Here is a 26,680-nt window from a genome sequence, read left to right on the forward strand (position 1 = left end):
TGATAGAGGGGAACTGGAAGCTCCTTTGACAAAAACAGGCCTAAAATAATCTCTATTGAAAAATTTCAGATCCTGGGAGGCTTCCACTGTTCATTAATTTTCTAGGCTATGATCCTTCAGAGTAGATTTGGGACTTAGTAGTGAAATAATTACATGTAATTGCACATATATTTACTCAGTTGACTGTTTAAAAATTTCCATGAAGTACTATAACCCAATTTTAAGTAATTCTTTGACACTAGTAAAATTCTAGATTATTTAAGCACAAGAAAAATTAGTGTGTTTCTCTTCATCCTGTCTTTTAAACAGCAAACCATATGCCAGCGAGCCTTATTATGTTAAGCCCAAATGCAAATATAAATTATGTTGATAAATTCTATCATTTTTACAGCATGTGTTGTAAACTGTAGTTTTTAAAACGTATCTTGAATTGGCTATGAAGCTGCTCTTCTTTGAGTCCCCTGGAGTTGGTAAACAAATGTAAATAAAAAGTACACTTCATGTGCTTTTTCTTGCCATCGGTTTTTATGCAATTAATTTTTATATACATGCTTCCGCAGTAAAACCAAGCCTATATATGAGAACTGTACGTAACTTTACAGTAGAATCATTAAGATTTAAGTTAATATTGATGCACTTTTATCTAAAGTATAGACAAGTTGCTGAATCTCTGCCACGCTTAAGCAGCACAATAATATTGGGGTTTAAGGTTTATTTTACTACACCAATATTTACGTGCTGCTAGGGCGGAACAAGTATGACAACTCTTCTATTCATCCACATGTCAGGAACACAAATTCATTAACAGAAAAATTTACGTTAGCATCTTCAACTGTTTCTCTTCCTTAAATTTCTAAAGCAGCAAATAATGATTCGCATCTTTATGAGAGCATGCAAACCATGATGTGCTGCTAGAGTACTTTAAGGCCTCAGATATAAGACTCAAAACCTAAACAGTATTTGATAACTGTAACTGGAAATACAGTTTTGCTTAAAATTGTTTTTATTCATACACCAACCTGTAAAATCAAGAATCTGTTATGGTCCAGATCAATTCCATGACTTCGAAGAAGAATACCAACATCTTTGAATGTTGACTTCTTTCCATTAATGTGATAGACAGAAGAATTATCTCTATAGGCAGTTCTAGATACACAAAAATTGCTGTTAGGAATGACTTCATAATCATCTCCTTCCTGTTTTGAGGAAAAACAATGCCAGAAGAACAATTAGTATATCACAGGTTTACCTCATGTTTCACAATTAAGCACAGAAATTTTATCATGTTAAGGCTTAGGCTTACTGCACTCTGGGGTCAAATAGAAGTGGGAACTGTCTTAAAGATATATACCTCAAAAAAATGCCTTGAAGTGGACAAAAATACCCTAAATTGTTTAAAAAGCATGGCCCTCATGTTATGCCTTTCCCATCTCCAACAGAAGCTATTGCTTTGAAAATACCTAATTTATTCTCTTTACCGCTGCTTCACATCACAAAAGAAACAGCCTACTTCAACTCTAAAGTGCCTTTGATATTCTGCCCTTTTAATTTTAGTTTAGGAAGTCTTGAATGACTTGCCACCGTCTACATTTAAGCTCTTTTATAGTGCTAGAAACAGAAGTTACTCTTAGCTGAGGAGTTCTAAAGAGAAACTGTAGAAGACAAAAAAGCAAAACATTAGAGATGTGATAAATATGATATCATCAGCTTCAAAAGAACTTACCTAAAAAGCAGCAACTAAAGTAAAGCTGGTACTATACTTTTAAAAAGTTAAAATTGTTGCATGCTTCTTGTAAAGACTAAAATTGCCCTACCACTTTCCCAGATTAACCCCCAAGAGCATAATGAAATTTGTATATGATGTATTCAGAAGTTTTTAACATCATAAGTTTAGCTTCTAGATGTTAACAAAGTCAAGTCAAAAATAAGAATAAATAATTATTGAATCTGGCTCTTACAGACAGAAGCAAAAGATGTGTGAATGTAGATCAAGTCAAAGAAAAAACCTGTTTTAAAACAGTTCCTTTAAAGACTGTATATATTGTCATCTTATTGCCACATGTTTTGAAACTTCAGTGTACACTTCCCACTATATTGACTAACCTCAAAGTCAAGATGATACTTCAGCCAGACCAAGTGTCCACGAAAATTAAATTTAAATCAAGTAAAATAAATTGTTTGCAGTGTAATTGCAACAGACAATTGTCAACAAAATTGTACAGAAGTTTTTAACCAATTTGTGAAGTGGCAAACAAAATAAATATTTTTTAATTTGTCAACACTTTCTATTTCATTCAAACAAAATATCAGGTTCAAGAGTGTTTAATCATAGGATGTGAAGTGTAGTTTTTTTTTACGAAAAATCTACTTTAAAATTGCAGGCACGTTTATTTACACTTCATATGCTATAAGAGTTTCAGATTAATTTTACATTTTCTAGATTTTTTAAAATACTTTCAATTCGTTTGAAAAGTTTTGCTTTAAAGGGTTTTATCTCTTAATCTATATGCTTGTAATATAAGCTTAAGAATATGCAACATGTCCAAATATAGGCTTAAAAAATTTTAGAGGTGCTGTTAATTTCAGAAAAAAAGCTTTGTTTACTTGAGGTAAAAGAAATGACAACTCTAAAATGATTTCTTAAAATGACTATTATATATTTCTAAGTAGCTTTAAAATGAACATGTTCCAGATATTAGTGTTGCAGAAAAAAAAAAGAGAAGAGCTCCCAGTAATATTTTAAGAACTGCACTACTCGATAGAGGAATTTTTAAGCTAATTCTAAACTTTGAATTGATGTTTTACATCCCAATGCTAAACTAATTATGCTATGAAGTTTTCCCCAGCTCAGACTAATCAATTATTAAAGCCGTCAAATCCTGAAAGAAAATAAGTCTCCCCTGCTCTGAACAGAAGAATACATACCTTGTCAATGATCTTTTGGAAGTGGATTTCCACAGAACAACTCTGGATGTCCATATGTTCATCAGAATTATGGATCAGCACAGAGAGTTTTTTGGATCTGATTTTTTGTGCTCGATACCCAAACACAAAAAGCATTGCATCAATGATATTGGATTTTCCACTGCCATTTGGCCCAATAATACATGAAAAACGCTGCATAGTAGAAGAAAAAAAAGTGACAGTCAAAGGGAAATAGATCCTGGCCAGTGTAACATCATCTACTTCATTTGTGAGTAGTTTAAAACACAATTATTTCTAGTGAAGAAAACTGCAGATTATTTGATAGCTTAATCTTCACTGCCAAAGGTAGGGCTGTACAACTTATTTAAGAAAAAAAACACCTCAACTCAGCTCAGCTTTCTAAATTTTAACTTGTTAACTCAAAACGATACTGCACTTAGCAAGCAAGTTCGCAAGGAAAGTTTCATGATTAGCCACGTAAGTCTCTTGTGGGCACTAAAAAATATTCTCATTCTTCAAACTTACCCCTAAAAATTCCCCAGTAAACGAAATAAAGAGAAAAGTGTGTTTTTTTTAAGGTTTACTGACAAATTAAAATTGTACAGTATCAGAAAGCTGCACTTAACTGTTTTCTCTTCTCTCCAACAACTAAAATACAGAATATCACCCTAGAAGTAATTCTAAAACCTAAATATTCTTCAGTTTTTCTGAGGTAAGGTTATGTGAAAATACAGGAAGGAATACCAGCACAGTGAAGTCTTACCTTCATTTAGAAAATGATTAAGGTAAAAGAAAGATACCTTATGAAAAGGTCCCAAAGTCTGCTCCCCTGCATAGGATTTGAAGTTCTGGTTTACAATATGAGTTATCATGAGACGAGGAGCACCAGGTTCATTGGTCATTGCTGGAGGTGGGGGAGGAGGGATGCTACCCAAAATCTCTTCTAAACTTCGATTTTCAAGCACCTCATCTGAGACTGCTAAAAACCATCCAAAATAAGCAGAAAGAAAATTAAGACTACAAGCTCTCAATGACTAGACACCTTGTAAAGTGTTCAATTCGATAAGCAAACATTGTTCCTATATTAACCAGACCTATACATTTGCGTGCAGCTATTAAAATAAGCTAAGTGGTATTAAAAGCCTTCTTCCAATGAACTGCATCTTTAAAAAGAGATACTTAAGATGTCCCATCGATTCACTAGTGGTTTGTTCTTTCATTATGTAATTCTTATTCTAACACACTTTAATAGGCACTCTGCAATTACAGTTGCTACAACCGTCACAATAAGCCTACAAATCTGAAACAGGCAAGGTCTTTCTAATTAATAAGTGCAAAGCCACATTTCAAGCATGCTCGCAAGTCACTCTGCAAGATTTGGGGATCGCTGCACAATGCTCTGAAAGCTGTAATGACAGCACAACTACTCTGCAAAGACAGGAAGTTTGTTACGAAAACAAACTGGCCCCCTGGATATCTGCTAGTTGTAAGCAAAGCAGCTTTTCAACAGTTACTAGCAACTTTTCCTTCAAACAGACAGCAGTTTTTGCCACCAGTTTCAACATATCAATCCATTTGTCAAATACCTTTGCTTTAAAAATTGCCTATCTGGCTACTGAAAAAGACACACGCTGCTGTTTTTCCAGACATTTTCAACAAAAACCTCAAGGAACACAAGAAAACACATTGGTTCATGAAAAAGAAAGTCAAATCATTTTAAGAGTTAAGTAAATAAACTTGACATTTATTCAATTCCAAGAAAACCCAGACCATCGGCTGCATATAAATTTGAAAAATCCTGCTGTTGTATCATAATCGTAAGTACAATGTTATAGAACAGGACTACGAAATAGGCTTTATTAGGAGAAAATCTACAAAATTGCATTTGCACTTGTACTGTGTCACTGGTCCAAACACTTTAACTCTTTGCAAACGCTCTTCAACACTTTAAAAGCAGTTTAAACTTGCCAGGAGTCAAGGCTTTCAATATTCCTTTCTAGACGAGAAAAGAGTGAATCCCCATCTGGCATAATCAGTAAATTCAACTGAGCACTGTTGCTAAATATGCACTATCATCTAGTTTACATGCCATCGGAACCACAAAATTCAGACCTACCTTGTGGTTGTACTTCACCAAGCTGTCTGCCTCCTTGTTTTTCCACTTCCATGTCACTGGTGGAATCCTCTAAAGGCTTCCTGCCCTTCTGATGGGCTGCTGTGGATGTTTTGGTGCTCTTGCTTGCCATAGTTATCTGTTGGCTGCTCCCCTTCAACTCCAAGCAATCAAACTACTGAAGGGATCTACCTCCTTTTCTGACATAAACAAGAAAACCCCGTGATCTATGCGATGAACTACGATCCCCTAAGGAATATACCTATGTGTTAATCCACACGTTTGACTATCGTGGAAACTACAGACTAGATGTATTTTGAAGGCAAAAATCCAAATTCGAAACGAAAACAAAAGCTGAGCCTCGCAAACATATCACCCATCACCCCAAAAAACAACGGACCCACCCTAATCTGCAGAAACAGCATGAATCTACCTACTGAAAACTCACACGGCCATGTTCAGTGGAGTTAGCATGCTCAGAGAAAGCAACCGTGATGCTGGGGGCCAAAGAGTTAAAGACGCATTTGCAAAACAAACTGAAAAGCCATATGTCTCCCCTCTCCTGGAAGCGCTCTTTACATACACCTTTCAGAGCTGACACCCGTTTTACTTTCAACGCTCCATGCTGGCTATACGCTTGTACACAAACAAAAAGAGCTGTGTAATTATAGCAAAGGCTTGGCTCTTAAGCAGTTTAAATCAATACGCTCGTTTCACGAGATAGAACAGCCTCCACTGCTAAGCGTTCAGCATTTAACAGAGAAAGCAAGACCAAATACCTTCATCTAGTTCTGATGTTAAAGTTATCTGATCAAGAAGGAAGCGGTACAAAAGTCCATCAGCTGGCGCTTAAGCACAGCTCCCAGAAAAAAAGTAGAAATAGAAAACGACCGCTGCGAAGAAAGGCGGCCGCGGGAGCGAAACTCTCCCCAAAGAGTTTAAATCGCAGCAAGTGGCGAAGTTGGTTTGCAGAAAAACAGACATGAGAAAGTTTACTTCTCACAAGATAAAAAACTGACGTGGTTAGAAAGTCATCTTACAATTGGTGCCAATCATTTGACGTTTTCAGACCTACCCCCAGCCCACACTCTCATGAGAGCCCTTCATTTGGGACAATGGGGGATGGGGGGGAAACGAGCGAGAGATCTCATTTTAAGGCAATTTGAGTCAGTGCCCCGGTTCAGAAGTGTTCCGCAATGGCTGTCTCAGACAATTACAGCTCTCAGAGCACCAGATTTATTTATTTTTTTCCCCCAAAACCGTTCCACTCAAGCGGGATGGCGCAATACGGACCCATCTACCTCACCGGCCCCTTCCGAGCCGTACAGGCTTCACCAGGAGGGACCAGCCCGATCCCTCACCTCAGCCTTCAAACGGCGGTGAAGCGGCCGCCGGCTCCCTCATCAACTTCTCAGCCTCCCCCCCCACTCCCCCCTTCCCCAAGGCCAGCCCCGAGGTGCGGGTTAAAAGCATCTCTCGGCGACCTCCTGCCCCGGGCAGAACGAGAAGGAGCCGGGCAGGAAGGCTCCCTGACGGCTCCGAGGCCGAGAGCCGGTGTCAGCGAGCAGCTCGGAGCCTTTAAAGCCGCCCCTCGCCCTGAGGGACGCGGCCGCAGCCCCGCCGCGGTCTTTTCAAGCGGCTTAGCCCTACGGGCTCGGGGCTCGGAGGAGCAGCGGAGCCGGCTGCGGAGGGGTCCCCGCTTTATAAGCGGATCAAAGCCGGGCTCCGCACCGCGGGGCTCAGCACCCCGGGGCTCAGCACCGCGCTCCCCCCACCGGTCCCTAGGGCGCAGGGGCAGCGCTGCCTCCCCTGCCCCCGGGGCTGCCGACAGCCCCCTGCCACCTCTCCCCCTCAAACCCCTCACACGACCGAACCGGGCAGCGAGCCCCTCGCAGCCAGGGGGGCTCCGCCGCCCCTCAAGGCTTTGAGGGCAGCGCCCGCCACCCCCGCTCCCGACCGCTCTCCTCACCGCCTCAGCGACCCCCGCCGCTCGCTTTCCTCAGGGACGCCTCCTCCTCAGGAAGCTCCCCGCGTCCCCCTGCCCCGGGGACCGGCCGCCGGCTCCCCGGCCGGGGCGGCTCGGAGAGGCAGCGGGGCTGCGGGCAGGGCTGGCCGCGGCGGCTCGGCGGCTGCCACACTCGAAAATGGCGCCCAAACGGCGAACTCGAACCGAAATTCGTTAGAAAGGCGCGGGGCACGCTGGGAGGGGCGGGGGCCGGCCCGCCGCGCGTTTGAAAGCAGGAAAAAAAAAAAAGAAAAAAAAAAAAAAAAGAAAAAAAAAAAGCCCCGCCGGGCGCCATCTTGGCGCCTCACCGCACTCGGAGCCGTTTTGGGGTGGATTTTTTTTTTTTTTTTATTTTTTATCTTTTTTTTTTTTTTTTTTTTTTTTTTTTTAACGTGGGAGGTTGAGGCGCGGTAGGTGGTGTTTGAGGCGCCCCGGCCGCTCCCCGTGCGAAGGGTCCGGGGGGGGTCGTTTGGGTTTTGGAAGTAGGTCAGTGGGCGGCGCCTGGGCGTGCGGCGGGACGGCTCGGCCGAGCGGACGGGGCTTTTAAGAATAAAAAAATAATAAGATTTTTTTTTTAAAAAGAATGTGATGATAATACAAATGTGGTGCGGTTTTCAATCGGCGCTGATTAACGGGCGGCGCGGGGGCCGCGTCACCTGGCTTGTGACGGCCCGCCCGAGCCCGTGAGGTGGCGGGGGGGGAGGAGGAGGAGGAGGAAGAAGAAGGAGGAGGAGGAAGAAGAAGAAGGAAAGAGGAGGAGGAGGAGGAGGAGGAAGGCGAAGTCTCGCGGGAAGTCGCTATAGAGACGGGGGGGCCGCGGAGACGCCGCCTGTGCCGGGAGGAAGGCGGGAGCCGCCGGGGGCCGCCTCAGGCCGGCCGCTGAGGGAGCGGCCGTGGCTGTCTCCGCTCGGCGCCCCCCGTCCCGGCGCAGGTAAAGGCGGCCGGGCGGGGGGCTGGCGGGTGAGGGGGCTGCGAGCCGAGATCTGCGAGCCGGGACCCGCGGGAGTGCGGGGAGAGCCGTGGGCAGGCGGCCGGCTGGGGACCGGCTGGGGGCCGGTGGTCCCCCGGCTCCACGGGGGTGCTTGGCGGGAGGGAGCGGCCGCCGGGGGAGCTGGGCACCGGCCTCGGTCCTGTCCCTGAGGGAAAAAGGGGGGGTCCCACGTCCCTCTGCCTCCTCCGCTCCGTCTGTCCGCCTCTCACAGCCTTGCTCAGCCTCTTGGGCCCTCTCTGGTCCCTCACTTCTCGTCATGCAGCTCCGGAGGAAGAGCAGCTGAGGGGAGGAGATGCAGGGTGGGAATTGTGATGAGGAGGCACGGGGCTGCGGTGGTTTTTTTAAAAAAACTGCAACGGTTTGAGGCCGGGAGAAACTGAGCTGAGCTCATGTAGAGCAGCTTGCTGCCTGCAGTTGGTGCCCAGCCGCCTCCTTATTACCGTATCTTTTTGAAAAGCTTCTGGGAAATGCTTTCAGCTGATGTGCTAGCAGTTAAACTGTTGAATTCTGACACTGAATGCATGCACGAAGGGTGTAGGATGAGAGGAGTCGCCGCTGTCCGAGCTGTCCTGGGTCCATAACACCTCACCTGGCGATGGCAGGTGCAGCCACACGGCCACGGAGCGCTCGGCGAGTATCTCAAGCGAGTTCGTGCCATTTACGTGCCCATAAGGAGTGTTTCCAGCTGGCTTTTTCAAAAATCACAATAATTATTTTATTCCTTGAAAGTAAATTAACAGAATTAATGAGATTTTTTTTTCACATGATAATTTGTTTGGGGTGTCCCCGCAGTGGAAGCTGGCCATACCAGCACGTCTCCTGAAACTCTTAAGTAAGGAATAAGAAGTTAAAAACTACCAAGAAGCAGCTGAAAGGAGGCGGTTAGGTGTGGAAAGCATTGTAGCACAGGCTGAACAGGTATGTGGCCCTGCTGAGCAAAGGCATTGCCACCATATGGAAGTCAGGGACTTGATTAAAAGGCTACCTTGGAAGTTGAACACAAACTTAGGCCCCTTCTAAACGCCTGTGTGGCGAGGTTTGGCACACAGTTTTTGGTTAAGGCATGGGAACAAAATCAGACATTCAAATAATCAGAGAGAGAATTATTTAAAAATTAAATTGCTTAACACATGCAATAGTTAAGTAGGGTGGAAAATTAAGTTATTTTATCCTTCGGGCATCCTTCTAATGTTTCTTAAGTTCTCCATCGTACCTGTTTGACGCATCATCATTTTTATGATGGAAAAGATTTCAGAAGTTCAGAAGGTCGCGTTGTGTACCATTGTGCTCTCCTGGGAGCGTACCGTTTGCCCCAAACCTCTCGCACTCGCTTCTCTCCATCCTGAAGGGTGAATGAGTTTTAACCCGGATCGGTACCTCCATCCTGTCCAGGCACAGACTCACAAGGCTTTTGCGGTTAAAAGAGGGAAGGGGATGGGACCGCGGGACCTCTTTGAACTGCTTATGGAATTACTGTGTTGCAGTAAAGTATCATGGATGTTACAAGTAGCGGTGGGTGACAGAGTAAGATAGTATATAATTTGGTCGCAGCAGGGTTATTTTCATATCATAGCTTTTCTCACAGTGCTGTCACTAAGCACAAAGCTTCTTGAAAAGTTTGTGATTCCAGGTTTTCCCTTGCTACTGTCATAGCTATGTCTGCACAAGGGAACGTCAGTATTTCAGCTCACAACATTCCAGCAAAATGCTCCTACCATGAGTTGTGCTTTAAATTGCCCACTGTGTTTATACTCAGCAATCGTGTTAAGTATGCAGTTGGGTACTGTACAAACAGAATGCCCTTAAAACCTCAGGTTCATGTTGGTGCTTATTTTGGGACAGTGCTAATGCAACACTGGTCATTCAAAACTTTGTCTTGCTGTTGGCATCTTCCTTTTTAGTTTTGGCTACTTATGTATGTTTGCTTTGTTTTATTACAGTTATATCATACCTACGTATCATTTTTAATGATACATCTGAACAACTGAAATGAGGCTGAAGACTTCACTTTTAAAGGAACCAAAGCATATCCTTTGTCTCAGAATAAACCACAGAAAAACACGGTATTTTTGTTTAGTTTCTTTCTAGAAATGATTTTATTTATCTTAAACCTTGTAAAATATTTGTAAATTGCAGGTGGCTTTTCTCTAACCTTACCATCTAGTGCAGTCTTTAAGGACAATGTTTTAAGAGATGGGGAACATTCTCAGAGTAGCGCTTACCCTTCAGAAGCTGTCAACGTTTTGCTATGAAGTTTTGAGTTTTTCTTTCCTTTCCTGTTTGTAGTGATGTTAAACCTTTCCAAGACAGTAAATAGGAGTAGTGAGTGATTTTATATACTTGCTTGAAAGAGGATGCACATGTAGCAGATATAAACAAGTGTGATTTTCAATTTCTTAATGAATATGTCAACAGTTTATACACAATGTGGTGTTAATAAATCAACACCACGTGTGTTGATGTGAACAATAATAGGGCGATTTGCACTTGTATTGTTCACTAAGATCTGTACAGGTGTAACCCAGCAGTTCTGCAACGTTTCAATAAATCCACATCATAGTAATTCTATTTTTACATGATATGGCTTGTCTGCTTTATTTCCTGGTGAATTTCTACCATCTCTTTCCTTGACACAGAAGAGCAAAGAAAAAATGATGGATCATATTTCCTATATACAAAACGTTTTATGTAATCTTATGAAAATAATGTTACTTTAAGTACTAATATTTTATGTCCATTTTAATGATTAAAATTTTCAGATTTCCTTAATTTAATTAAACATAAGGAATTAGTTAGCTGTGTGGGATGGACTACAGCTGATGAGCTATATTCCTGCAGTGATGACCACCAGATTTTGAAATGGAACCTTCTAACTAGTGAGACTACCCGAGTAGTGAAACTCCCAGATGATACTTATCCCATAGATCTTCACTGGCTTCCCAGAAGTATAGGTGGGAAGAAGCAGCCCCATGCTGAGAGCTTTGTTCTGACAAGTTCTGATGGTAAGTCAATTAAAAATACTTATAATGTTACACCACTTTATGCTTATGTCACAAATACTTCAAGAATTGTTTGCATTTAAATAGTCTGCAATAAAACAATTTCAAATATCGATATAGGAGTTGCACTGATGTAACAAAAAAGATGTTTCAAAATTAATCCATTGTGTTAGTATAGTTTTCACCGATACCACGTTATTAGACATGCTTCTGTCAGCAGATACATAATTTTATATGTAAAGTCAAATTCTGTCATCTTTCACAGCTCATTTCCCATTTGTCTATTTCATTATCCAGTAGCTTTAAATATGTCTAGACTACTTACCAACATAGATACCAGATCACTTATAGCTATCAAAACAGAAGATACTGAAATTGCTTAATTTTTATGTTTAATATCAACGTAGGCTAAATCTTGGACATACTACAAGAACATGTCTTGTATCTGCTTTCTGTGGAGTCTTGAATATCCCTCTGGAGCATCTAGTTCTGGCTGTCATCAGATCTGCAAGATCTGTGTGTCTGCCGTGGTGGCAGACGTATATACACATATATCTGCTGTGTGCTGCTGTGTGTCCAGTGTAGTTGTGTACTGGACTGGACTTTATGACAGTGGTGACTGTATTCCAGTGCACAGATTCTGCTTTGTGGAAGGGAAGCTGGAGCCAGGAGGTTTGATGATTGCTTGTTTTCTTTCTTCCTTCCCAAGGAGACATTAATTTTTGTCCAACTTAAACACAGTCATTTTTTTTTCCCTGTCTGATGGCAAATTTTTCATATCCTTGTTTCAGTGAAGAAACCTTAGGTAACTAGTTTCATTATCATTTTACATTTATTATGAAGCAGTCCATACAAGTCAGGTCAGACTTGTTTCCTTTCTTCTTGGTACTGCGGTTGGGGTTATGATCCATGCCATTGACAATTTTCTGCATATATTTTCCCTTTCTATTCTTCTCTTATGCCTTTTCTTCATTAAGTAAAACACTTGGACTTTTTTCTCAATTTTTAAAAAAAGAAAATATGAAAAATAAGAATAAAGAGAATTTTTCATCCACCCCCTTTTTATTTTTGCTATAAAGAGCCTACAGTGTGGAAACCCAGTAATTCAGACCAGAGTGTGTCTGCCTGAACCTGTCAATTTTAAAACTAAGACTGCAAGGTGTTCGATCCTTTATGAAATCTGCGTTTACTTTATCTTACATTGACCTTGTTATTGACCATGAGCCTGCTGATGGGATGTTAGTTTGGGAAGGTTTCCTAACACTTCCACGTGGTGCATCCAGGAACGTGGCAAATGAGAGACCTGGAAAAGCTCTATGACTCGCTTGCAGAAGTTGGGCAGTCCTTACATAGATCCTAACATCTCGCGCCTTTGTTTTATTCCATTGAAAACGCAGTGAAAGGTTTCAGAGTAAGTCAATTAAACTGTCCTGCTGATAGCGGTAATTATGTGCGCAAAGAAGCAGATCACATGAATCTGCTACACTGAGTTTATATTCTTCTGTCAGCGGTCAGAGGTCTTGGTGGTAAAGCTGCGTTCCGACACAACGGCAGCAATGGGAGTTTCTCAGCAGTGAGCTCAAAGCACTTCGCTGCCCTAAATCCCTGCCAGCTCTTTCAGGCAGAACAGATCATGGTCAATTGTAGGCAGATCCCATCAGAATAATAATGGCCATCAGTCCGTGACCTTATTGACCGCTTTCAAGGGGACCTATTGATGGTTTCAATGGGACTGATGGATGATTCCCAGTTAGCTTCTGCCCAGGTTGTGGCCAGAACCTTGGATTCGTGGGTCTAGTATGTTTCCTTTGTGAGGGCTGCTTGTGTGGCTGGCTTCCCTGTGAGCCTGGAACAGAAGGTTTGTTACTGGGCATTAGCAGGCTGGAGCTGATGTGTCCACCATGGCTTTCTGTATGGATAGAGAGAGATAGCGTTGTTTGAAGAAGGCAGGGAAAATTCATTCCTTGCATGAAATTTTGGTGATTTCTCTGGCTGCTAGTAATGGTTGCTCTTAACAACTAGGAAGGCTGAGAGTTCGGTTCAGACTGGAGGCCAAGATCTCTTTGAGGTATTTGGTGTATATATAAGGGCTACAAGTACCTTCATGGAACAGATGACTTAAGGCTGGTATGCATCTTTTTTTCTCTTTTTCCTCTGGGTTTTATATCACTAAGATACATGAGGAAAAATAAATTATATTCATAGATTAATTGAAAGGTTGGAAATCTGCTTTTATTTTTTTCAGAAGTGTTAAAAAAAAAACACAAGCATGTTCTGGTAGCATCCCTTCTGACGTACTTTAGCCCATACCCCATGCAAATTTAGGTAAGGTAGCAGTTCTTAAACATAGTGTCTAGTAGCTATGGGTGCCCTTCTCCTGTAAGTGGATTAATTGAACTGCAACAGAGCTGCCCTTTAGGAATAAAGAGTCATTAATAACATCGTGTATAGGTAGGGTCTGGAACCTTCTCCAGGATTTGTTGGGACTTTCTAAGGCTGTCATTTAATTCTTAAGAGTTTGGGATTACTCTAAGTGACTTAAGTCAATGGCAGGGGTTTATAGTGAGGGGTTCTTACAGCCTGGCAGCTGATTCTCGTTGCTGCACGAGATTTTAGTTGTCTGACCAACAAATTCTAAACCAGTCCCTTAATCTTGATCTGCATTTCCTTCATAAAACTTTTTTTGTTCATTTGTAACTTTTACCAAACGTATTCTGTCTAGCCTAAAGTCGTCATTTTGGGATTCTAGCTAATGTTGGAGTACTTTATAATGATTTCAGCTACAAGGAATAGAGACAAAAGGGCCAGGAAGAATGCTGTCTCTTCCATATTTTTTTTTTTTAAAGGATTTTTTTAATAAAACATATAAACAATCATGTAACTCTGTCTCAGAATCCATATGCACTTGAGAGTCTGTAAACTGTCATTGTCCAACTTCTGGAGATCAGCTTGATTAACTTTCACTTTCTTTTAATGCAGCTGTTTCTTGCTTGCATGCAGTATAAACTGATTGGGCTGCCTCTGCCAACTTGCAGAGGGATTTTTTTTTATCATGCAGTGGGATTTTATTTATTTATTTATTTTTACAAACACGTAGGCCCTTTGGATTGTACTGTTCTCGGCACATTCCTAAGGCTTATCACCTTAATGGTGTTACAGCTGGAGTAGGTACTGTCCATTCAAGGTCTGCAGTCTCCTGGCCTGGCCTGTTTCTAGGGTGACAGAAGGTTGTACAGAGCAGGAGATACCCTGAGGTAGGAGGGTAACGTAGGATATTGCATAAGGAAGATAGGATGTATTTAACTGAATAGGGTAAATCCCAATGTGTATATAAGCATTGAGTCTAAATTTAAACAAACCTGAATGAAAAAACCTAGAACCTTTTTTCCTGCTCCCTAAGAAAAGAAAGTGGGACTCCATGGTCAGACTTGTAGGTGGCTTGCTGCCAGGTAATCAATCACTTTGGAACTGGCTCCAGAGAGACAAAGTGCCCTCTATCCCTACAATTTTTATGGAAAGGGGCAGCCACATGATGAAAAAACACTGAATTAGTGAACGCTGTAACGAGGGGGCAGCTGTGGCACAGGCTGGTGACAGTCCACGTGGAAGAGTTGTCGCCATCCCCGCAATGCTGGGAGGATTCAGCTGGACTCCCTTAGGCAGTAACATTTGATTAGCTTTGCTCTTACTCATGGAATTAATTATTTTTACTGTAATTAATTCACATTTTTTGGTCTTGTATAAGTTAGCACTTTATCTGCTTTCTCACAGACATTTTTTTAACCTAATACCTGTTGTTCAGACTAAGGGGTAAGCTCTTAGCATTGAGTGGTAAATTCAGCCTGAGAAGTTGATTTTTGGAAAAGTGTTCCTGGAATGTATTAGTCAAAACAAAATCTTAGTTTTGTTCCATTTTCCCCAATGAAATAGTTTTATTTCTGAATTTATTTTTTTTAATAGTAAAATTTAAAATTTTGTTTAGCTACTACGTATGTATCATGCCTCATGTGTCAAGCCTGCAATTTTCCTCCATCAGCTAATTCATCTCTGTGCTAAGGATTCCTGGAAATTTGCAGAATCTGATAGAAATTGAGTATAATGTCTTTACAGGGTTGCATTTAATTCCTGGTTCAACTCCAGATGTTTGCGAAATTAGAGCAAATGTAAATTTAATCCTCTTGGGTGTTCTTCTGAGTTTCATCTCTTGTGGGATATTGTTCTTCTACTTCCTACTTACATTGATTATGCTACTACTTTATTTACAAAAATAAAGAAAATGTTCGGCTTTAAGTTGCACATTAAGCACAAATCATGTGGGAATAGACCTATTTTTTTCAACTCTTATTTTATTGATAATTTTGCATTAGGTCAGCATTTAACAGTCTGTGAAAAGTAATGAACAAAACATACATCTTTTTTATTCTGTATTTAAATAGGCTGCTAATCTCCCACTTGAAATTCCTCCAGAACTGGAGAGTCACTTTAAGCTTGAGGACAGCTTCTGGCTTCAGTACTTCATAAAAAGAAGGGAGCAGTATTTTACAAATCTGAGATGTAAAGTAAGGTTAAGTTGAATCACTTCTATCTATTCCAAGCATATAGCTAAAATTTTCCCTTTCTTAATTGTGTACAAGAAGGCAATAACTTCTATTTGAAAGCCTCTACTACTTGAATGTTAAATTGAAGAACAGAAGAGAGAAGAAGGCAGAGAAATCCATTGAAATTTGGCTTTTGGAGAAAGTTCTATGTGAGAATGCAATGACAAAAATGTATTTAATGAGTCGCGTTGATTTGACTGTCATAAGTTGTAAATTGATGTTGGAAACGTAAAGAAATTACAGAAATAAAGATGATAACCATGCAAATTTTGATTTGTGCTTAAGTATTACTGAACAGTTCTTAAACACATGATCCTCTTTCCAGATGAATTCTTAGCACCAAAGATGGACCTGTTCTTATTTCAAGATGTATTCTTTCCTACTAGGCCACAAATTGCTACGTTTTATTATTTGGAAGATGCCTTGTGAAAAAGTAGGAGCTGGCAGACCGGGAAGGGATGCAGAAGATGGATCAGCGAGTTGAATGCTTCCCAGTGTCACAGGGTTTTATCCTGTACAGTGACATGGCCCATTGTTTTCCCGATAACGTGACTTAAACCCAAATACTCAGTTGCTTGCCAACTGCCATTTTTGTTGTTCTTTTGTGTTTTTTTTTTGTTTGTTTCCTGCTATGTGTCAGGTTGCAGGGGCTTCTTAGAGGAATACCGAGGCCTTTACTGAGTGGTAATGAAAAGCAAAAATGTACAGTTCAGCATGTGATATTTAAAACGGTCTGCTCAAATAAACTGATTTATACAAACCATTCTTTTTATTCGGTATTAAGTCCTTAGCTTGGAAATCCTGCATTGGCAGAGATTTGGCTGGATGCTTGTGCCTTTTTGTTTATATGCTCAAAATGAAGACAAAGCGTAATTGTACTCATTTGAATAATACTAGGAAGAGCACTGATGTCCGCCTGATGTTTATTTACTGACAGATCTACCAGAATGCTTTTAGTCTGCTTTTGTTTTCAAGTTTTGTTTTTGTTTTGTTTCTTAAATTGAAGTGCAAAATAAAACACAATAAAAGTCACTTCAGGCTTCTGGAAGCGCAGGCCGCTTGCACAGTAGCCAAGATTGGTGAAGTTTTTTGTTTTTAATGTGTGTTTAGTGTGGTGGTGTCTTAGGTTTTACTTTTGGTGTGGTTCATAGCTAACTCCACTCTCACCTGCACACATATACTTGCCTTGATAACGTGTTTCTTTACTAAGATGGATGGGTTTTTAGTCTGTTTCTGTCTCGCTGCACCACCTCTGCCCCCAGCTCTTTGTGCCAGGCTGGGCCCGTGCTGGTGGAGCGGCCGCCTCTGCCTGTACTCAGACCCTGTCTCACCGCTGCTGGGATTGCTAGAGATGCTCCTGGCACCTCTGCTCATGACTTCCATCATCCAGTTACTTCAGGGGCTGTAGCATACCCTACCAGCTTCCCTGAGGTCAGAGAGCCTTCCTCCACCTCCTGCAAGAGGCAGCCAACTTCTGCGCTTTTCCTTCAGGAGCGCTGAGCCCCGCAGTGCTCTCCTGGAAGCTTTCCCATTAGCTGGTGACTGCTGAAGGGTCTTTTTGCTGATGTCAATATTGTAGTTCCAACCAGGTTTCTAGTTCTTCTGCGTAGGAGATACCTCATTTTGACAGGTTAAGCTGCCTTCATCTTACCCCTTCCTCTCCCTCAGGCTTGTCATAAAGGCAATGACCAACAGAAACACCTTCAGGCGCTTATTTCCACGCCGTTCTTAACTCCAAATATGCCCCCCTTTCTCTCTGTGGTTTCTCAATACGTTCTGGGATCCTGCTATTTAACCAGACCAGGTGTGGCCTGCCTTATAATTCATACTCCCAAGCAGGAGGGTCCATTAATTGTGTTATTAATGGAAAACTGATCCCACCTGAAGTGACGGAGCATTTGCGTGCACTTGGTGTGAGGTAGCCGTATAGTGTTTATTTCAAAGAATTTGCTTGTGCGGGAAATAACTTCTAGTGGCTTACTGGCAGATATTAGATAAAATAATTTGAAAAGAGTTTTGGTTTTAAAGTAGTTAATTTGTGTTGCTGTACTATTCTAAGCCACACATTTGTTCTGCCACATGTTTCCAAGCCCTCCTTTGTCTGCTCTTTGGTCCAGTTTAAATTTGATCTTCCTGGATTTAAGCAACATCCCTCATTTGGAAAGAAAGACTTCCTCATGCTTCTGTTGAAATCATTAATAGCTTTGTTTTTTGGCTTCTGTGAATTTCCATAACAGCCCCATAATGCGAGCAGTAAGACTTCCTCAGAGAAACGCGCTCACTGATGGTCAGATCGTACGAGCTTTTCCATTATCCTTTTGGTGTTGAGTGATTTTTCAGATCTTAAAAAAAAAAAAAAAGAAAAAGAAAACCCAAGGACTCTCCTGGGCTGCAGCGTGCGTACCTCTGTTTGTCAGCTTTCGGAAAGAAATAACAGCAGGCGGCTGTGTCCCCAGAGAAACACGCGCACTTTAGAGGGGCACAAGCAAAATGAACAGACAGAACAAAGATTGCATATACCAATAGGAGAAAACAAACAAACAAACAAACAAAAAAAAAAAAAAAAAAGATTTTTAGCTAGTTTACAAATGTTTCTTTTGCAAAAGTTCATTTGTTTGGGCTAATCATGGTTGTGAACAATATAATTGCGCTTGTTTTTTTGTTTTCTTCATCTCGTTTTGCGTGCGTATTGTTAACAGAAGGGAACAAAGTAAATACCGATTCACCAAAATAGGTGCTCAATTTCTGCATTGAATTTTTGTTTAGGGAAGTTCCACTTAATTTCCAAATCGGGAAGAGTAGAGAAAAGCGTGGAAGCCCACTGCGGAGCCGTGCTTGCAGGAAGGTGGAATTCCGAGGGAACAGCGCTGGCCACCGGTAAGCGCTCTTGAGGAAATGAAGCGGTTTGAAAACTGACGAGAGCTCTCGAAATAAAGCCTTTTGTTGTTTTTTTTTTTCTGTATACATAGATGGTATGCCATGAAGAAGTGAAAGGGCACAAAAATGTAATATTAAAATTTATGAAACATAAGTGCGTAATAAAATGTGTAGAGCATGAGAGCTTTACGCTGTAGGATAAACCCAACGCAATGCTTTGGAAACATAACTTAATCCTTGACATATATTTAAAAGATGTAGTCCCAGATTTCCTAAGAGATATTCTTGTTATACTGAATTTGAATGAATAAAACTCAATCTATTAAAGTGTTCACATACTGGTGTAGCTTGAAATTCCCTCCCTTGTGAGAAAGGGGGGAAATGGAAACACAAAATCAGTAACAAAGTGTGCCCAAATGAGCTGCATTTTTAAAAGTCTTTGTTATCACTCGAGGTATTATCACTTAGTTTAATATAAATTAATTTTATGCTATTTGATCAATGATGTTTTAGAAGATGATTTGCTACTTTAATACAAAAATGAGTAAAAAACATGTCTGTTTTATTGTGATCCTGTTTATTAGAAGTTATCACATTTACTTGAAAGTGATGTTTTTAATATCAGTGCTTAGAGGCTTTTGTAGATATTGAACAGATACTTCATAAAGGAGAATACTTATGTGGTTTTTTCTTGTCTGTTACATAAAAAAAAAGGTTGCTAAGTTGGCACGTTTATACCTGCACATGTCATTAGAGTTTTTTGGCCAGCAAAGCTTGCTGAGGCCTCATGAGCATCTTCAATGTTCCTGTGCAGCTCTTCCTTGGCTGTTTGGAGTGGCACAGTCTAGCTGCTGTCTAATCCTTTTCTCTGTCGGTGTTGGAAGAGTGATCTCCTGGTGTCTGCATCTCTACGTGTCTGTTTTTCCCCTAAATCTTTTGGTAATTAATTGCTTGGGTCACTTTCCTAAAGAAAACCTATCTTGATGTTAAGGGGAAGGTACTTATGTTTCCTGTGATAGACTTTTTGATTTCTGCTGGTGTCAGAATTTTCTGCTGCCTGCTGTTGATCTAGCACAGCTGATTTCTTTGGACAAGATCCAACTCAGTCCAGAAGTACTGAAGATAATTTTGGATCTGCTTGTTTCCAGACTCAGTCTGTCTCTAAAATGGTGCTTTAAGGGATTCTGTCTGGCGTGTTCCTCTTAAATCCCAGAGGAATAGAAATATTGTTCTTTTTAAAGGCAAATTTGCCTCAGGAAGTTCTCCAAATAAAAAGTCAAACTTGCCTTTCAATATATATATATATTTGAAAAACTGCATGATGCTTATGGGGAATGTGTGAATTCACCTCCACATCCAAATAGGGTACTCTGAGATCAACCACTCTTCACCTGCAACAAGAGAGTTGAATAGAGAATTGTGGTGATACTGTATCAGTTAAAATGTTCTTTATGGCTCTATTTTAACAATATCAAATGGGCACAGGATTATTATTATTATTATTATTTTGTTTTTGTTACACTTTAAACTATTTAAGAGGTAAATCTGCCATATATAAAAACCTGAAGTCTGGGAGTAAATTACCTTCAAAAGAAAGAATGGCATCAAGGGTCCAAGTGCACCTTTTTCCTGATCAGTTGAATCTGGGAGATTTAAATAAAGGCTAAGACCCGTGCATTTCAAATATGATAACACCTTAGGAAATCACTGTTACTTTATGCATACATCACTAAATTTGCTGTATAGCACATAAGAGCTTTAATAATTAATTTAAGTTTCTTGGTAGCATGCAGTTATGTTATAAAATTTAAACCTTCCAAACTGAGCCCCCAGTTATCTTTAGTTTCACCATTTATCCTCTGCGAAGCCTCCAATTTAATACTTAAAATCTGCACCTTCTCCCTTTGCACTCTTAAGAGATTCATTTAATCAGCCTCTGGGACATTGAACTGTAAATAGATGTAGACTACTAGCGACGTTAAATAGAAAATACATAACTTAGGGTACTTGAATAGGGATGGACTTTCTCTTGCCAGGAGCAGCTTCAGACAAGAAGACCCTAAGGAGTTTCAGGAGAGGACGAGACTTGTTGACAACAGCAGAAAAGGACTTAAATATTTTTCTTTAAAATACTATCTATTTGCATGTGAGGAGGACTACGTAAGAACTATATTACTTGTATAAAAATCCAGACTTATTTTAACTTCAGTACTTGCCAATAAATGCCATAAGTTTACAACTGCCATGATTGTTAGACTTGTTACTGCTCTTAAGTTGATTTCTCTGATAACTTTTCAGTTGGTGAAGATGGCCAAGTGAAAATCTGGTCTAAAAGTGGAATGCTGAGATCCACGTTAGCTCAGCAAGGTAAGTTAATTTTCTTAAAGGTCAGTTAGAACTTTGAATTTGAGGCATCTAAAAATACTTAAATAACAGACCCTTAGCCTGGTTTGGTTAATGATCTTTAGGCCTAGATAATCTTCACTAAAATTAAAGATAAATCATGGCATTTTCAGCAAATATTTTCAAAGCATTGCTTCCCTGCAATGAAGAAGAGCTTCTATTATCCGTTTTGTCTTTTTTTGAATATCATATCTCTTATGAATTTTTTGCCAAGTGATCTTATTTTTTCAGGATAGAGCACAATCACCTTTTCCTACAGACATTCTAACTACAACCTGTAGAAGTTTCTCAGTGGGTGTTTGTCTTTTGTTTTGTCTTGGGCTGGATAAATTGCTAAGACGTAAGAGAAATTGCAGAAATATGTATTTCATCTTTATTACTGAACTGTGATTAGAAGTTCTGTTAGGAGTGTGAAATAGTTTGTTATAGATTCCAGCTTCCCTGTTTTCATTTTTTTAACATTTGCTTTTCAGCTGAAATGGTTTATATTTGATCCCTCCCTCCAAACAGTTGTTTTTATATCATAAATTTTAAGGAAAAACTGTGTAGTTTGAATTTTCAATTAGATGATAATTTTCAAGAAAAAAAAAAGTCCAATTACATGTATTCTAGCAATATTTTCAGACAATAGTTTCAGTTCCACGCTAAGGATTCTGGAGAGACTAAAGAATTAAAAAAAAAAACGTATATAGGTTAGTTCCTCTGCCCTTTAAAACTCTTAACAGCCCTATTTAACCCAGTAACTAATTTAATACATGCAAACGGTCCTACAGAAGTGAAACCATTCCTGTAGTTATGTTCTTTGTTGAACTGGGGCTGGAGACCTAACCTTGATCTTGGCTTTGCAACTACAGTTCTATGCATAGTAGAACATTTCAGTTATTTTTACTAAATCAATTTAAAATCACATTATTGTAAAAATACAACTGTGCAAGCTGAAAGTATGTATTTATACAGATGAAGTTTGGTATTTTTGAAATGCTATTTTTTATAATTACAATTTCTAACATTTCTATACTATTTCAGTGAAGATACTGAGCTAGATTTTGTTTTTCAGACTTCATACATTGAGATCATGTGACCCTTTGACATTTTTTAAGAAACCACATGCACCTGGGGTTGGGTTAAATGTCAGACCCTTATCTCTTTCTAAAACAAATTATCTAAATTCTTTCAACCTGTTGAAGGCATCTTAACCACAGGAGTGAATGTAAAATGTATTTCAATTTTGTTGAGGAAGTTCATATTCAGATGTAATATTTTTTTTCATGCTTACAATGTAAAAAGGTAAGTTAACTGAACTGTGACTTTTGGAAAAAAAATATATGAAGCACAGACTCTTATTTTTCAGTTGATACATTTCAAGGTGTTTTTTTTGTGTGTGTTTATCCATGCTTGTTTGAGGTTTCATGTAGATTCTAAAATAGGAGACATTCTAGTTTGAAATATGCAAGTTCCATTGACTTGTTAGAATTTCTGCTAGACTGTAAGAGTTGGGTCTGCTTGAAATAATTATCTGTGTTTTAAGATAAGGACCTATGAGGCTCCAAAGCCCTTTAAATGTGATAGGATCAGATTCCCACAGACCATTCTGTAATGCGCTGACATACCTAAGGTCAGAATAGGATTCTGCAGAAATGTGTATGTTTTTTAAGTGAGTTATATTGGGTTTGAGCTAATTTTTCACTTCATTATCGATAATCTTGAGAAATGCAAGGATTACCGTTGCTAACATTCTAGTCATTCCACTCTTTGTATTAGGAATAAATTTTCAGGCTCTTATCTTTGGTTGATGGTCTACGTGCCTGTTCTATCTTTGGATTTTTATTCACTAGAGAAACATGAACATATATTTTCCCCTTTTTTAGCTTTTTCGGAACTTGCATGGAGTGCTGTGGCCGCATGTCCTTCCGATGTGCACGGAGTCAAGTTCGTGAGAGCCCACGGCCTCTGTTGCATCCAGCCTTTGGCCATGGTGTGCTGCTCTCGTGGTTGTGTTGCTCTTTGAACACGAGCTCACTTTTTCACCTGTAGAGTATCCTCATCTTCTTCCTTTACCTTTCTGGTTACTGGAAGCAAACTGACATCTGGAATAGAAACAGTCTAATTACAAGGTGTGAAGTGGAGCTTACTTGTTAGGGGACAAACTCAAAATGTATTCAAAATGACACACAAAAATGACTCAAAGTGACATATAGTGCTGCAATAGAGAGGCATACGTTGTGTGAATTAATATTTCCACTCCTGTGAAAGGGAGAAGTCTCACACAGACTTGCTGTTGTAAGTACCCAAGTATCTGCTGTGGCTGAAAGTGTCTGAGTGGCTGCTCCATCCCTCTGGCACTCAACCTTAGCTCCTTCTCTGCTACACACATTGCCCGCTGGGATGATTCACTGGGGATTAACATCTGCGAGAAGAGCACTGAGATGTGAGGAAGCCCACCCTGCGTGCTTAATGCTGATGTTTCTTCTTCGGATCATCCCTCAGTCCACCTTGTCTGCTTTTATCACATCTTTTGTCGCAATGCTTTGTCCTCAAGCTATTTATCACCTGTACAATTCACGGTACTCTCTGTCCTGCTGAACTTTTCTCTGCACAGCAGTGCAATGTGTTGGCAGTCTTTTCCCAACCAAGTTCTTGTTAAGTGCAGAAGGAAATGAGTTAACTTAGCTCCTGCTGTTAAGCCCTGGAAATTGTGGTTAAGTAGTCAGCCATCATAAAAAAGTAAAACATTTGGTTTAAATCTAAAAGTCTTCTGATTGTTAAATCAGCATCAGAGCAGGACAAAAATTGGTTTATTTAGAATTTCTGTGCGGCTGGTGACAGAATTTGTCATTTTAAGCATAGATTGCTGCCAGTAGGAAAATAGCTAGTGCCAGATTTGCTTAATGCATGCTGTATGTTTCTGAGTTGACTCCTATCATGGTTGACAACAAAAATTACATCACCCTATATTTCTAAGTAACATAGAATAAATGACTTCATAAAAGAAAATGCACAAGGTACAGAAATATTCAGGAACAATGACATCACTTTCAGTCTAGGGTTTGGGGTATGAAGCTCGAATCAAGTTTAGTGTGTTGAATTGACGTTGCCATAATAAAAAGAGAAAACATCTGAAGACTGAAGTGGTAAGATAATAGATGATTTTAGGGAAGTCGATATGTCAGTTCAATTACTTAGCTATCTGTCTCAAAATATTCCCATTAAGAGGTAATACCTAAGTCATTTTTTTTCTGAAAAGAAGCATAATTGCCAGAAGTATATTTGAAAATTTTACAGTAAGAGCATTACTTAGAGCATTTATCAGGCATTTGTGTTTTTTTATTTTTTTTTTTTTTATTACCATAAATAATAGCAATACTACAATGGTTTATTTACTCAATATTAATTAAGTTGATCGATTTGATAATTAGTTATCAGCTAAAATATGCATGAATCCCTAAGAAGTGCAGATTTCTGAGAAGTTAGGAGAATTGCTTTCTGTTTTCCTCTTCTAAAATTATGAAGTCACCACATACAAATATTTAGCTTGTAACAACTGCTCTTTCTGAGGTTTCTTATTTCTCAGGTAGAACTTTAGGCAATCGAACCTGTCTTCAATGGCCTCATTTCTGCCAGTGAGGATGTTCAGTCAGTAGGTGAAAAACAGGTGTGAAATAAGCCTTCTCTTTCCCGTTTCAGAAGATGCTGAAGCAAGTCTTACAAAGAGGAACAATGATCTGACAGGGACCTACCACCCAGTCCCTCTCCTTGCACTTTTATATGCACAATTTCCATGTCTTGTAATGGTGAGGCTGTGCTGAAACTTGCTGCTCATTGCTACAGGGCTTTTGCTGTGATAGAAACAAATGTTTGGACATGCTCTTTACTTAAATTTTTACTTCTATTTGCAAGGAAACAAGTAGGGTAATACTTTGATTCTTCTTGAGGGGAGACTAATCCTGTCAAGTGCTATGGAAAATATTTGCATAGTTGGCAAGTCTGTTTTTTTCTTTTTTCTTTTTTTTTTTTTTCCTGGATGCTTTTTCAGTGCAATTTTTCACTTTCTTCTATTTTCAAAAAAGGTCATGTAAAAACTGTAACATAACGTCTTTAAAACAGAACAGTCAGTTTGATTCAAGATACATCACTGTGGAGTTTTCAACGTGAAAAAAAATGATTAATTTGGAAAAATCTGTGAAGTCTGCAGGCCACTCTTTCTAGTTTTGTCTTTTGTCACTTGATTTTGTAAGCTGCTTGTATGTGCGATGCTTGTTTGTTTTATAAGTGCAGCAAACAAAAAATAATGTGTTGTGTTGGAGGATTCTTTATGGATCCTGGGCATCTTAAAAAATATTTTTGGTGCAATCCAAAACTACCTACAGCAGTCGTAAATCCGTATACATTTGTCTGTAACCCAGATGTGGTATTGGAAAAGTCATCAATTATTTATATGTTTTCTCTAAGTATAGGTGATTTGTTCACAGTTCAGTTTAGAGTGGTCCCACTGAAAGTAGTAGGTGTTCGTTTCTCGAGGGGATTTGCCAGGACTTCACTCCATGTATTTTTGTTCACTTGAGGAGGGTGGGAAGGCTGTGCAGTGTGAGCTGAAGGTCCTCAGAGCTGCTTTTCTGGGTTGTGTCCGTGTTACTGTTCCTATGGCTGTCTAAAACATGAAGTGAACCAGTAAATGTGGCCGTGAGTGCAGACAGACACATGTGGAGGACAAATGGTTGCCTGTAGGCTTGCCTTCTCCTACTCCTGAATCTTTGATGTGTGATTTGAAGTAACCAGTTTGAAGTGGCTGTTGCAGTTTCTGCATAATTTGATCAGTTAAGTCATAAGAAATGTTTTCTTTGTGTCTACAGGAACACCGGTGTACTCAGTAGCCTGGGGACCTGATTCTGAAAAGGTTCTCTATACTTCAGGAAGGCAGCTGATTATTAAACCTCTCCAACCAAATGTTAAAGTTTTACAGGTATCATTAATACATTAAGGTCTCACTTCCCATGTGAAAACTCTTTTCAGTTATCTATAGCTTTGCCAAACATTAAACTATTTGTGCTAAAATTTTCCAGGCAGCATGCATGTGGCTCTTTTTTTCTCTCCACCTCCTGTTTCAACTAAAACTTCATTTTTTTTTTGAGAGAGTAAGGAGATTATTTACAAAAAAGGGAAATGCTTAATCATGTGTCTGAAGAATATCCACAATAGAAATCGTCAAATAATTTTTAGTGTACAGAAATAAACAAAGAGGAAGCAGAGAGATGCAGAAGCCTTTCCCCTTCCATTTGTTACGAAAAGGCTGAAAGATACAGCAGCAGCCCTCCGGAACGTTCTCTTCGTGCAGATTGTTAGGCTTTCATTCAGCCTTGTTCCAGGCTGTCTTTAATTTATTCTTCTACAGAAGAGAATAAGCCCGTGCATTTGTATTGCTGGAAACCTTGATCTTCCCTGGAGTGTGGGAATGCTACTAAATGATGATTAATGATAAGTATTAAACATAGAAATTCTCAGACTCATTGCATTTATGCTTTTGTTTTGTTTTTCTGTTTCAGTGGAAAGCCCACGATGGCCTTATTTTAAAAACTGACTGGAACTCAGTCAATGAACTTATTCTTTCTGCAGGTGAAGATTGTAAATATAAGGTGTGTACTGGTTAACTTTTTAGGGGAAACTAAATTATCAAAAGCATATTTGTAGGCATTCTGAAATTTTCTGATTTTAATAACACTGAGAAGCTCAAAATTAAATGAGAAGGCTTTCAGTTTTCAAGAAAAACTTATT

The 26,680-nt window shown here is 39.8% G+C and overlaps 2 protein-coding genes across 3 annotated transcripts in view; one reads left to right on the plus strand and one right to left on the minus strand.

Moving 5' to 3' along the window:
• The window catches only part of SMC4 (structural maintenance of chromosomes 4), a 34,898-nt gene extending 27,644 nt beyond the window's left edge, over window positions 1–7,254 (minus strand). Inside the window, exons 1-5 of the mRNA XM_035334387.1 lie at window positions 7,008–7,254; window positions 5,042–5,238; window positions 3,726–3,904; window positions 2,926–3,117; window positions 1,020–1,196 (exon numbers count right to left, since the gene is read on the minus strand). Coding sequence (XP_035190278.1) covers window positions 1,020–1,196; window positions 2,926–3,117; window positions 3,726–3,904; window positions 5,042–5,171 — 678 coding nt within the window. The 5' untranslated portion in view covers window positions 5,172–5,238; window positions 7,008–7,254. The remainder of the gene's footprint in view (window positions 1–1,019; window positions 1,197–2,925; window positions 3,118–3,725; window positions 3,905–5,041; window positions 5,239–7,007) is intronic.
• A 537-nt stretch (window positions 7,255–7,791) lies between these two features.
• The window catches only part of IFT80 (intraflagellar transport 80), a 47,085-nt gene continuing 28,196 nt past the window's right edge, over window positions 7,792–26,680 (plus strand). The window contains exons 1-7 of one of the 2 annotated variants that reach the window (XM_035334389.1): window positions 7,792–7,974; window positions 9,975–10,060; window positions 10,815–11,036; window positions 18,398–18,508; window positions 20,807–20,875; window positions 25,762–25,871; window positions 26,452–26,541. In XM_035334389.1, the coding sequence (XP_035190280.1) occupies window positions 10,024–10,060; window positions 10,815–11,036; window positions 18,398–18,508; window positions 20,807–20,875; window positions 25,762–25,871; window positions 26,452–26,541 (639 nt within the window). In that variant the 5' untranslated portion in view covers window positions 7,792–7,974; window positions 9,975–10,023. Of the gene's footprint in view, window positions 7,975–9,971; window positions 10,061–10,814; window positions 11,037–18,397; window positions 18,509–20,806; window positions 20,876–25,761; window positions 25,872–26,451; window positions 26,542–26,680 lie in introns of both variants that reach the window. The other variant, XM_035334388.1, reaches the window with a different exon arrangement.

This window comes from Oxyura jamaicensis, chromosome 9 (assembly GCF_011077185.1).
Source record: "Oxyura jamaicensis isolate SHBP4307 breed ruddy duck chromosome 9, BPBGC_Ojam_1.0, whole genome shotgun sequence".
NCBI classification, from domain to species: domain Eukaryota; kingdom Metazoa; phylum Chordata; class Aves; order Anseriformes; family Anatidae; genus Oxyura; species Oxyura jamaicensis.